Source organism: Gracilinanus agilis, chromosome 2 (assembly GCF_016433145.1).
Source record: "Gracilinanus agilis isolate LMUSP501 chromosome 2, AgileGrace, whole genome shotgun sequence".
Lineage (NCBI taxonomy): Eukaryota > Metazoa > Chordata > Mammalia > Didelphimorphia > Didelphidae > Gracilinanus > Gracilinanus agilis.
In genome coordinates, this window is record NC_058131.1 from 353187407 (window position 1) to 353200723 (window position 13317).

At 46.6% G+C, this 13317-nt stretch overlaps 1 protein-coding gene across 1 annotated transcript; it reads right to left on the bottom strand.

The window, feature by feature from the left end:
* Positions 1 to 829: 829 nt before the first annotated feature.
* Positions 830 to 13096, bottom strand: DDX41 (DEAD-box helicase 41). The gene is made up of 17 exons (XM_044661627.1): positions 13045 to 13096; positions 9425 to 9520; positions 9105 to 9264; positions 8666 to 8740; positions 8417 to 8477; positions 6301 to 6437; positions 6008 to 6080; positions 5479 to 5632; positions 5164 to 5300; positions 4142 to 4304; positions 3847 to 3978; positions 3224 to 3295; positions 2900 to 2996; positions 2211 to 2360; positions 1996 to 2067; positions 1332 to 1442; positions 830 to 1138 (listed from the first exon to the last, which is right to left on the bottom strand). Exons 1-17 carry the CDS (start codon positions 13069 to 13071, stop codon positions 1002 to 1004), a joined length of 1854 nt encoding a protein of 617 aa, XP_044517562.1. The 5' UTR covers positions 13072 to 13096; the 3' UTR covers positions 830 to 1001.
* Between the last annotated feature and the right edge of the window lie 221 nt (positions 13097 to 13317).

The window sequence follows — 13317 nt, forward strand, 5'->3', positions numbered from 1 at the left end:
CTCCAGATCTGGATCTCTATCCACTGTGCTTAGCTGCCCCAAGAGCTATAAAGAGGCCAAGAGACTATAAAAGGGGTAGTCAAGCAAGACACAGCCCTTCTTTTCTGGAACTCATGGACCTTTTCATCTTCATCCCTACACCCAACTTACAGAAGGATTTTTAGGAGACAGAAAGTATGAGGGACAGCCTATAGGTTATAAAAGAATGGACAGGAAGCATCATTTAACAGTAGAAATCAACCTGCTTCCCCTTACCCCACAACTTTCCTGGCTTCTACTAGATATGGTTCTGGGGGAAGGGACAGACTCTAGGAAAGAGAAACAGGAGGCTAAGAGATAATAAAGCAGGAGCCTAGGAAGAGAAAGACCCACATAGAGGGCCACCCTAAAACTTAGGAAATGTACATATATTCCCTTTTGTTTTAGTGTCCAGAGAAAGCCTAAGGGGGAAGAGGAAAGAGGTGTCAGGGCAAGGTTGCCCAACAACTCAGGCTAAGTGTTGAAACTAGTACTTGCCTCAGCCTGCTTTTCCGGGGCATAAAGGTGAGGGGGGAGGGAGAAGGGAGGAGGTTGGGGAGGAGAGCAGAGGGCTTTTGGGAATGGCCAATGTCAGAGGCAGAACACACAAAATCCTGTCTCCAAGGTGAGATACAGCATGGAGCCAGGAGACCCGAGTTCAAATCCCAGCTCTGACATTTCCAACTGTGTGGATTGAAGCCTCAGAGCTTCTTCTTTAGTAAAATGATGCTAACACTCCCTCCTTTAGCCTTTTCATGGGGTTATTTTGAGAAAGGTATTTTGCAGCCCTTAAAACATTATAGACATGTGAGCGCAGTACTTCTAATTTAATAAGTGGAACCCCTAGACAAGGAAAAAATGAAAAGGTAGAAGACAGCAATCCTATGGGGGCAGCACAGGGCCAGCCCAGGCAGAGAATCCAAGTGGCCTCTCCTAGAGGGGTGGCGGCACCTGAACTTCCAGCTCTAATCCAGCTGAGGGGCTCAGAAGTCCATGGAGCTGTGGGCCAAGTAGTCCTTTCGCCCAATGTTGCTGACTTGCTTGGTCTGCATGGCCTCCAGCTTGGGGCAGTCAGTGATTCGGTGACCCAGACCCCCACAGAAGGTGCAGCCTCTCTCTCCTATAAAAGGATTAATATGTTTAGGGCTAGAAGAGACCTCAGAGATCACCAAATCCTAAGACCACTCTCCCCTCCGTGCAAAGATGAGGAATAGGTCCAAGACTCCCCACACATCTGCATAGTAGCCATGCTGCCAGCAGTCATAATGACCATGAGTCCCTTGGACACCAGCCCAGCCCCAATCCAGCATTACCTCCAATGTCCAGCATGGACTCATCCCCACAGTGCAGGACCTGCAGCACGGGAGGCACCTTCTGTTTGGCTTCAAGCAGAAGAGCTTTAAGATCCATAAGCACTGATTCATCTGAGGTCAAAAATGGGGAAAGAAGAATCAGGCAGAGGTCAGCCAGAGACAGACCCCATGACAATCCCCAATCTGGAATGTGCCTGACATAGAGACCAAGTGAAATAAGGAAAGGCCCTGGACTGAAAGTTCTAGGGTCCTGTGCTCTGGTCCTGGCTCTGCCACTGACTTACTACAGGACCCCAGGCCACCTGCTTCATCTCTGGGAGACTCAACTTCCTCCTCTTGAGTGGCCTGGTTTAAACACCAAAAATAGTTTTTTGGAACCTATCCCCATCACGGTGTTTCCCATACAATATTTTGATGTAGATAGTGATGCATCTCTTATCTAATGCTCCACGAGATGACCTCAGACTTGGCCACTATTACACAGCTAGTAAAGAACAAGGATGGCGGGGGAGGGGGGAGGGAAAGGGGTATCTCTAGCACACCCCATCATGCAACTAAGAGGCCCCAAGTACTTGCCAAGGACTTCCTCCCTTAGGCTCCACCCCACCCTGGCCCAAGAGCTTTCCTTGAGTCCTACTCCTCTGCTCCTGAGCCAGAGACTCACCACAGGCCTTGTTGATAAAGGTGGTAGCAATGCCTGTATTCCCTGAACGCCCTGTCCGGCCAATTCGATGCACTGGGAGAGAACAGGGTCCAAAAAGGATGTGGTTCAGAGATGGAAGACCAAGAGAGTCTTGACCAAAACCCCTTCCCCTGAGGGTGGAGGCAAGGACCCCAGCCCCAAGGCCCATCCCCATCTCTTCCCATGCCCTGCTTCACCATAATTCTCAATCTCCTCAGGCATATCATAGTTGATGACGTGTTGAATGGCTGGAAAGTCCAAACCCTTGGAGGCCACATCGGTGGCCACTAAAACATCTTTCTTGCCATCCCGGAATGCTTCAATGGCTTTGGTTCGTTCTTCCTGATCTGGAAGGAACAGAGATGATGATGGGGATATCAAGGCTTATAGGAAACAGGGAAGGGATGGTGCTGAGGCAAATCAGAGAACCAAAGGTTAGCTATGGCCAAGCAGGAATAGGGATTGGGACAAGGTCTAAGGTATAGTATGAGAGGAGAGGGTGAAGGAAAGAACTCTCCACAGGATTAAGGGGACAAATGCAACCCTGGGCCCTGACTTTTCTCGGCTGCCTCTGCCTTCAGGCCTCAGTACTTTCCAGTCTGGTTTTGATTCCAAGATCACTCCCCATCACATACTTCTATTCCTTTCCTGCTTCCTTTTGTGCAATGCTTCCCCCATTAGATTGTAAGCTCATTGAAGGGAGCAACTGTCTTTTTCTCAAATGTATTCCCAGCACTTTAACAGCATCTAACACAGAGTAGGTATTTAGTATATATTTACTATTGACTAACCCAATCTGAGCAGCTCCACCTGGTTTGTCTGAACCCGCTTGTCTGAATCAGCCTTTACAGAAGAAGTTTGTTATCCTGTCTCCCTCTCTACTCACCTTTGCCCCCATGGATGGCTACAGCCTCCACACCCTTGAGAAGCAAGTATTCATGGATGGCATCCACATCTGCCTTCTTCTCTGCAAAGATCAGCACCTGCCCCATGGGCATCATATCACACCTAGATCTAAGTAGCATTCTGGATTCTGCCCCCAGAATCCAGAACCACCCTCCTGCTAGGCCTGGCTTTTGGGCCCCAAAGTGTCTCCTTCCCAACATGTTCCACCTCTTCCCACAGGGACAGCCCCTCTCCCAGGCTGATAGGGTCCATCCTCCCCCTTCTCCCCCTCTGGAAGTTAGGAAGGGGCAGCAAGTAGACTCACTGGTGGGGGGGTCTTTTGCAGACACTCCAGCAGGTATACCATCTTGGCCTCCTCCTTCACATACTCCACCTCCTGTATAATCCCACCCCCATGAAGACTATCAGAAGCCAGGCTGGCCAGGACCCTCATATGCCCCCTCCCAGGACCCAATCCTTTGCCAGTGAGCCTTGGCCTAGGGAAGACGATGCTATGTGTATACAATCTTCCAACCACACTAAGCCACAAGAGGTCAAGGGCCATGTCCTAGCTAAGCTGTCTTTCTCCCAGCAGCAGACACTGACTGATTAATTGGTCACATATTGAACTGAGCCACCATCACCTTGGTGGCTTTCAGATTTCCCAAAGTTCAAGAGACAAAAGAGCTCTCCCCACAGGGAGGGGGATCCAGGCCAGACCATGGGAAGTCTGTCCTGCTGAGAGCCAAGGCTGGCCAGGCCAAGGAAACCTTCTGGTAGTCAGGAAACTGGCAATGCCAAGCACATTGTTCCAATCAATTTCCTGAGCTTGGCTGGGCAATGTGGGAATAGGGTTGGAGGGCAGGAGGGGAGTTACTACTCAAACCTCTCCACTGGGGCTGACTCCAGCTAGGGGAGAAGCTGATGAGGAAGCCTTGCCCCTCATACCTGGATGACATCCAAGCTGGCAGCCCCTGCCCGGCCCACGTTAATGGTGACAGGCTTTACCAAGGCACTCTTGGCAAAATTTTGGATCTTTTTGGGCATGGTGGCACTGAAGAGCAGAGTCTGTCGCTGGCCCTGAAGGAGTGAAAGAGAGGGCTGAGCTAGTGATGGAGGTAGAAAGATGAAGGAGAGAGAAGGCAGAGATTCCTGCATAAGCCAAGACTCTTGGCAGAGGCCAAAGCTAGGGAAGAGGCTGGGATTGTGTAGAGAGGTCCCCAGGGACTTCTGGGGAAAACACCTTGAAGTAGGAGAAGATGGTTCTGATGTCCCCTTCAAAGCCCATGTCAATCATTCGATCAGCCTCATCCAGGGCCAGGTAGCGGCAGATGTCCAGGCTCACCATCTTCTTCTGCAGCAGGTCCATGAGGCGCCCAGGGGTGGCCACCATCATGTGCACCCCACTGGAGAGGGAAAAGAATGTTTTGTCTTTGTATCCCCAGTGTCAAGTATGATGCCCTGCACACAGCAGAAGCCTAATAAATACTTCCTTTTTTTTAACCTTTACCTTCTGCCTTATAATTGATACTAAGGATTGGTTCCATGGCAGAAGAATATTAAGGTCTAGGCAATGAGGATTAAGTGACTTGCCCAGGGTCACACAGTTAAGTGATTTGCCCAAGGTCAGTCACAGTCTGAGGCCAAATTTGAACCCAGGACCTCCCATCTCTAGGCCTGGCTCTCTATCCACTGAGCCACCTAGCTTTCCCTTAATAAATGCTTCTTGAATTGAAGAGAAGCTAGAGTCAAGGGTCAAAGGCATGAGGTAGGATCAGCCTTTCCTCTGGACAATGGAGGCCACAAGATGTTGACTGGACAGTCAATGGCCACCATTAATTGAGTTAGATTAGGTGCACAAGCCAGGCAAGCAAAGGAAGAGATGAGAGAGAGTCCAGTTCCAGTCCAGTTGGGGAACAAAGAAAGCCAGGCCCTAGATGTGAGGGCTGATCCAGGGACCAGATGTGCAGAGGGGAGCAACCTTCCAACTGGTTTCCAGGGACATCATTCACTCCATGACTGCATCATCTCCCACAGCTGGAAAAAGTCCAGTGTAGCTGAGCATGTCCAAGGCCTAATATAACTCAGTGCAGGTGCTGGTAAAGGAAGAAGGGATCAATAGCCTTAAGATGATGGAGGTAGAGGGGCTATGACTTCTCTGACAGAGAAATAGACCATGGAAGGCAAAACTAGAGATGGGCAGGGATGGGGGAAAGGGAAATCAGAGCAGAGGGCATTGTATGGGGCAGGATGGCTTGTACTTACTGTCGGATGGTTTCCATCTGCTCCTTGACGGACATGCCCCCAATGCAGAGGGCACAGCGCAGCGGTGGGGAGCTGTCTTCCTGCAGCAGTCGACAATAGTACTCCAAGATTCCATGGGTCTGTCGGGCCAATTCTCGCTATGAATGATAGGAGATACATGGAAGCCCCCTGTGAGCCCTTGTGCCAGGCTGACCTCAAACCCTTTATGAACCAGCCTTGTTAGTGTTCCAGGACAGCCCACCTAGCAGGGCATTCTCTCTGGAGCAGACACACATGAATGTACACACATGCACCCTTCACATTTTTCCTACTTACTGAAGGACAGATAATGAGCCCATAGGGCCCCTCCCTCTTAGAAAATGGTAATCGTTTCTCCTGTTCCAGGCAAAACATGATGACAGGCAGAGTGAAGACTAATGTCTTGCCAGAGCCAGTGAAAGCAATGCCAATCATGTCACGGCCAGAAAGGCTACAAGAGAAGAGAAGGGGAAATGAAAAGAAAGCAGTGCTGAGTCAAACCCAACAAAGAGGGCCTCCCAGGGCACCATTTCCTAAGTCTGGTAGGAGATCAATTCTCCCAAACTACAGATTTGGTGAGTCTCCAGCCTATATTTCTTTTTTTTTTTTTTTTTAACCCTTGTACTTCGGTGTATTGTCTCATAGGTGGAAGATTGGTAAGGGTGGGCAATGGGGGTCAAGTGACTTGCCCAGGGTCACACAGCTGGGAAGTAGCTGAGGCCGGGTTTGAACCTCAGACCTCCTGTCTCTAGGCCTGACTCTCACTCCACTGAGCTACTCAGCTGCCCCCTAGCCTATATTTCTTAAAGGAAGTGGGCACACTTACATGGTAGGGATGCCCTGGATCTGAATGGGAGTGGGGTGGTGGATCCCCTTCTTCTTCAGGCCCCTCAGAATGGCTGTGGACAGAAAAGCCAAAGTCTAGATTGAGACCAGCTCCTTCTAGTCTGAAGTAGTCCTTCCCCTGGGGAAGGGAGCAAGCTACACATCAAGTCAGAGTGATTACTGATTTTGAGGGAAGACCTACCCACACAGGGACATCACGGCACATCAGAATACATGGTGGGGGCCCTATCTAATGTTTCTATATATAGAGAAAGGGAGGAGAAAGTACTCTACCTGCAGGGAACTTCATCTCCTTGAAGCTCTTGAGGGGGGGTGGAATTCCCTCTCCTTCCACCAAGATGTGGTACTTCTTGCGAACACGGTCATGCCGGGCTTCAGACATGCTCAGCACGTATCGCGGGGCCTTCCAACTATGTAAGATGGTACCAACGGAACTGAGTGATGCCCCTGGGTACCAGCTGGAGATTCTCCCTTCAGCTGAACTGAACCAGGCCTTTCCCATCATATGGGTGGGATCCTTGAGGGTCAGAGCTATGGTTGGGTTCTCCTCCATATCTCTTGGTGTTCTTTACTAACTACTACATGAACCCTGAGAGGCTGCCCAGACTTGGCACTGGTGCCAGCTGCTGAGAGAAGCTGATCTTTTCCTTAAACATCCTTTTCTCTCCCTTTAGCCTCCTCCATCTCCAGCCCTTCAAGGTGACCCTCAACTATAAAAACATAACTCATTTCCAGAGCACTTTCCAATCTGCAAAAGAGCTGTGCTCCCAACACTCTGGTAGGAATTGTATTATTACATCCCCATTTTACAGAGAAGAATATTGGAGTTCAAGAGAGGAAATGACTCGTCCAGTATCACAGAATTAAGTAGATGACTACATCACAGAGCTGTGAGGAACCTCAAGTCATCCAGTCCACTCCAATCACAACTCAACCCTAGCTCTTATGACCCCAGTTCCATCTCCATTTCACTAGAGTGCACAGCTAGCCCAAGGCACAGCTTGCTGAATAAAGGCATGGGTGTCACAACTCAATTATCTGCAGATTACACTAAGCTGGAGATATAGGAAAAACACTGCATAACAAGAGCTGGGATCCAAAAAGACTTTGACAGGCTTGAATACTGGGATGAAGCTAACTAAGAAGATAAAACTCAATAAAGGTAAATGCCAAATCTTACACTTGGTTAAAAAAAGTAATAATCAAGTTCATAAGTATAAGATGGAGGAGGCATGGATAGAGAGAAATTTGTCTGAGAAATATGTGACATTTTTAGTGGCCTACAAACTAAATATGAGTTGGTCAAAAAAGCCAATGTAGCTCTGGGCTGGACTGAAAGGAGCACAGCTTCCAGGAATGGAAAGGCAGGGGTCTCACTGTGGAAGCCACAGGTTGAAGGTAACCTTTTTTTATACTGGAGAGTATATGGAGGAGGAAAACCAGAATGGTGAAGGGCCATCAGGCTAGATCATATGAAGAACAACTGAAAGAACCAAGGAGGGGAAGTTAGGTGGTTCAGTGGATAGAGCACTGGGATTGGCGACAAGAAGTCTTGGGTTTAGATCTGGCCTAAGACACTTCCTAGCTGTGTGCCCCTGGACAAATCACTTAAACCCAATTGCCTGGACCTTACCACTCTTCTGCTTTGGATGCAATGCTCAGTATTGATTCTAAGACAGACGGTAAAGGTTAAAAGAAAGAAAGAAAGAACTGGAGATGATCAGAGTAGAGAAGACAAAACTCAGAAGTCATAACTTCAGGTATCTGTAGGGCGATCATGTGAAAAAGGGATTAGTGAGATCCATTTGGTCCCAGAGAGCAGGATCAGGAGCAATAATGATTAGAAATAGCAAAGGACTTGATTTAGAGCTGATTTTTTTTTTTTTTAATTTTAAACCCTTAACTTCTGTGTATTGACTTATAGGTGGAAGATTGGCAAGGGTAGGCAATGGGGGTCAAGTGACTTGCCCAGGGTCACACAGCTGGGAAGTGTCTGAGGCCGGATTTGAACCTAGGACCTCCTGTCTCTAGGCCTGGCTCTCAATCCACTGAGCTACCCAGCTGCACCCTAGAGCTGATTTTTAAGAATCAGACCTGACCTAAAGTGAAAGGGGCTAATCCTGGAGGTGGTGGCTTGGATGTCTTCAAGCAGAGGCTGGATGATTACTTGTGAAGTCAGTCAAAGGTAGCCTCAGATACTCCCTAGCAAGTCACCTAATCCTAATTACCTAGCCCTTAACTTTCTATCTTCAAGTGATATTCTATGTATTAAGTTGAAGAGAGAAGGTAAGGGTTAAAAAAATGTTATAGGAGGGACTCCTTCTAGGCTAGAAAAGACAGTAACTGAGGTCCCTTCCAACCCTCAGTCTACCACTCTAGATGCTAGTACCTGGTTTTGATGGGATCATCATAGGTAATTCCTTTCGCCATTTCTTTCACCGACATGAGAGCTAAGGACAAATAAAACAAAGTTACAGTAGGCTTCCAGGTCCATGTTACCCCTTCAAAGGGATGACCCCTTTCATCTCAGACACCTGGGAAGTCCACAGGAGCTAGGTGTCTCAAACCAATCAGCTTCCATTCCTGGAAAAATATGCCTTGGCCCAGATAAGTAGTATTGTTGTCCTGCTAGACTCACCTCGGCCCTCTGCCACACTCTCCAAGATCTTTTCTTCCTCTTTCAGTTGCTTCTCCTTTGCAGACTCTTTCCGGGCTGGGGAATAAGTCAGAGGGAATCTGTAAGCAAGGCTCTGAGCCTAAGGTGCTTTGGGGCCCCTCATCCAGCAATCTCAGGAGTTGGAAATGACCACAGATTGTCTGATCCAATTAATATCAGAGCAAGAATTTCTTCTCCAAGAAAAATATAACAGGTAGCTACCCAGCCTCCACTTAAAGACCAAAGGGTCTTCACAAGGCAGCCAAGAGACTACCCCCAGAGCAGGAGAATGAAGACTGAAGAGGACCTCTACTATCCACCCTAGGCCCAGTATGTTTTTTTCTTCTTTTCTTCCTTCTCCCTTTGTTCCTAAAAGCCAGGGACAGCACCACCAGTATGCCCACACTCCCAAACCTGCTACCTTCTGCCTTCTCTTTCAAGTGCTGGTGCTGGTCCAGGAGGCTGACATTGGATTGGGGGCCCAGGGGAATGTCATCTTCGTCCCCTCGGGGTTCACTGCCACTGTCTTTCTGCTCCTCTTCTGCCGCTCCCTTCCGCCGCATCTGTAGCAACTTCTGTAACTACAGAAGGGATCAAAGATGTGGAACCAGGGGCTACTGGCCTCACCAAGTGGGAAAGCTGAGCTACCTCACTTCTTCCTCCTTCTATGGGCCTTGGGATCATCCCTTCCCACCTCCATTCCCAAACCATTCCATCCAGGGCCCACCCTCAGCCTCCTACCATTTGCTGTTTTCTCTGCTTGACTGGCACATAGGGTACATAGTCCTCATCTTCTGACAGGCCCCCTGCTGGGTCATCGTCGTCTTCTCGAGATCTCTGGGGAGAGTAACAAGACATATAGATAATGCACAGAGGGAATGTGGGATAGCAAAGAGAACACTGGATTTGGAATCAATTTAGTTCAACAACATTTAATTAAATGCAGGTTTCCTGTGCCATGTACTATGCTTAGCTCTAAGGAACCAAAGATAAAAAAATGAAGATGGACCCTCTTGGCAAGGAGCTTTCATTCTGATTCAGGAAAAACAATATATACAGTAAGTAAATATAAAAAATATTCAATGTAATGTGGGGTAACAATAGAAGAGATCTAGAAAGACCCTAACCTCACGAAAGGAGTGATACTTGATTAAGCTGAGCCTTGAATGGAGTTAAGGATTCTAAGAATTGGAGGGGAGACAAAAAGGTATTTTGGACAGGGGCAAAGACTCAGAGCTAGATGGGAAGGGAAAAAGGGAATGGTAAAGAAAAAGCCAGTAGACTATTTGGCTGGAATATAAGAGTGGGGGAGGTAGTACTGAGAGAAGGAATATGAGGCTAGATTCAAATAGTGAGAGCACTTAAATGACAAACAAAGCAATTTTTATTTTATTTTTGACAGAATGAAGAGCCACTGAAGCTTTCTAAACAAGGGAGTGCCCATGGTTAGGCTTGTGCTGACCTTTTAAGAAAACTGATACTATATACATCACAAAGCTATTCTCAGGAAAGTGTGTGTTTTTTTTAAATCGAAGTACTAAAGAAATGTGAATTATTATTATTGGGAAGGGAAAGTCTACATCTATCATAGGTCAGGAAAGATAACTGAATCCGAAATTAAGGCCTAATCCCAAGAGATCAGTTTGTTCAGTTTTAGAGTTGAGGAAACAGCCCAGGAAAGGGGAGTTAACTCCACCAAGGTCATCAAGTTGAAGAGTGGAAGTACCAATTCAGAACTCACTCATCCCAGGTCAATAGCACAGTCTTCATCTTTTCTGTTTCCTGGGCCCCATGGGCAAAAGTTTTTCCAAGTCTGGTAAAACTGATGGACCTTAAGAATTATGTTTTTAAATGCATAAAATAAAATATAATATTATGAAGGAAACCAATTATCTTGAAAATTCTATATATAGATAGATATAGATATAAGTGGATAGATATCCATGTCCATATCCACACATTTTTTAAATGAGTAAAAAACCTCAGGTTTCTTTGCATTAGATGTGGTCTTGCCTCTTCTTCTTTTTTAATTTTTAAATTTTATTTTCAGTTCCAAATTCTTTCTTAAATTCAGTTCCAAATTATTTTCCCTAAATGATCTCCCCTATCCATCAAGAAGGCAAGAAATTGGGCAGCTAGGTGGCTCAGTGGATTAAGAGTCAGGTCTGGAGATGGGAGGTCCTGTTTTCAAATCTGGCCTCAGATACTTCCTAGCTGTGTAACCCTGGGCAAGTCATTTAATCACAACTGCCTAGCCCTTACATCTCTTTTGCCTTAGAACCAATAATTAATTAGTACTGATTCTAAGGTGGAAGGTAAAGGTAAAGGACAATACATATTTGTTTAACTTCTTCAAAAAATTTACTAATCACACATACTCTTGTTGCATTTTCTTGTTTTAATTAGAAGCAACCTGGCTTCCAACAGTAAGAGCCTCCTGGAACAGCTCTCTTCCAGGTTAATACTGACCTTCTTATCACGTAATACAATGGTGCGTTCCCCTCCCCAAGTTTTTCAACTTCTTGACTTCTCTTTCATATATTATACTGATAGATCCCTTCTTATCTTTCTTAGTACCCTCTATTACCCCTTGGCTTCCTAGTCACTGCTCTCTCCAGGTTTTCCTGACCACCCCTTCAATTATCTTCCTTCCTAAACCTGCTGCCCTTTACCCTGATTTTTCTGTTTTTGTGGAGGAACCACTATCTTTCTAGTCGCTCAAGTTCACAAACCTGGAATCATCTTTGACTCTTCTCTTTCCACATTCCTATCCCCAAACCCCCTCAAGTAATTAGGTGCCAAGTCTTGTCCATTCTAGCTATTCCTTTCCCTCTAATCATAGATACTTCATTGCCTGAACTATTACAGAGTCTAGTTTTATTATTTGGCCTTTTCTGCCTCCAGTCTTTCCTCTCAACAATACATCTTTCACATAGACATTAAGATAATAAAGACACCAAAGTAACAATGTTACTTCCCTGCTCAAAAGACTTAAATGGTTCCTTGTTTCTAGAACTCCAGGAAAATTCTTTTTAAAAAAATAATTTTTAACATCCATTTTGTAAATTTTGGGGTTCCAAATTCTCTCTGTCCCCTCCCCCTACCAATTGAGAAGGCAAGCAATATATCAATTACATCTTGAAAGTACATTTATCAAAAATATCAATATCAACCATAACAATTATATTGCTTGTCTTCTCAATAGGTGCTGTAGGAGTGGGATGAAAAGAATCTGGAACTCAAAACTTTTAAAAAACAATGTTAAAAATTTTTTTACATGTAACTGGAAAATATTTAACGAAATAAATAAAAACATATTGGAAAAAATTGTGAAATCATGCAGTGAAAAAGAGCTCTGAACCATTTTATGCCATCTTTGGCAGTCTGGTGAAACTCCTTAGAATGTCTGTGGCCTACATTCATAATTGAAGGAAATAGAGGTCGGCGAAAACACAGAACTTTCTGCCCCATCTAAGTTCAAGGAGCCCCTGATATTTACCTACAACTCCCTTGTGCTAAGAATGTCCTCTTTAGGAGAGAATAAAACGGCAATTCCGTCCCTGGCCGGGTATTGAACCTCCTTTAAGAGTTGATCTCACCCTCCTCACTCCCCTTCGGAGATTCTGTGCTTCAACCCCAACCATTTTTGCTTAAGCTCTTCCTCTCGCACGTCCCCTCCTAGCACAGTGCCAGTGGCACAGCAGACGCACAGTAGGTGTCTCCTGATGGAGGACTGATGAGGATGAATTTACTTTGCAAACCCATCGAGTGTTTCGGAAATTGGGGCTCAGTTCGCTTCCTCATGTCCCAGGCTTGCCTATCCACCAAGGGTTGCGGTTCTTACACCAAGCCCAAGGAGGGGTCCATGGGAAGCTCTCTTGGGGTCTCTGAACGCGAATAGGGGGAACATGGTTATAACTGTCTTTCGGTATAAGTCGCATCCTTTGTAAACCTGAATGTTTCCTTTTATGCATTTGTAAAAATGCATTTATATATTTTAAAAGGTTTGGAGAAGTCTGAGATGCAAAAACAATGGTTAAGGAACCCAAGCTCAAAGGCTCCCATCCTGGGAGGCCGTGGGAAGGCGAGGGGAAGAGCAAACCCCGAATTCAGTCCGACAAGGGGGTTCACTCTCGGAACTGCCCTGGGCCTGCCGTGTTATGCTGGTTGTCCATTCCCCTCTCAGAGCCTCGGTTTCCTCGCCAGTAAAATGGAGGATAGAGTGAATGTTTGCGGACAGCCCAGGTTACCATAGGGGCCACGGGGCTTTTTCTGGCTAACTGCACTACGAATAATACCGGGAGGGCGAGGGAAGTGGAGAAAAGTCTAAGAGAGACCCATCACTGAGATGCCGCGCGTACCTTCCTATCTGCTTCCGGCTCCTCCATGTTGCGTGGATCAGTCACGTGGCACACAAACCACACCCCTATCTGAATTTACCCAATCCTGTCTCCCAGCAACCTTCCGGAGCGGTCCTGGACTCTTTTATGGGCCACGTCAAGGGACAAGCTTCCAACAGTGGTAGAAGTAGAGCATGCGCACAGGATGGATTTGATCCTTCGGTGGGGCAGCGGAAGTCCAAGCACCTTAGGGCGAGGCTTAGCGCTTGCGTTGTTGTGGAACAGTGGAAGATC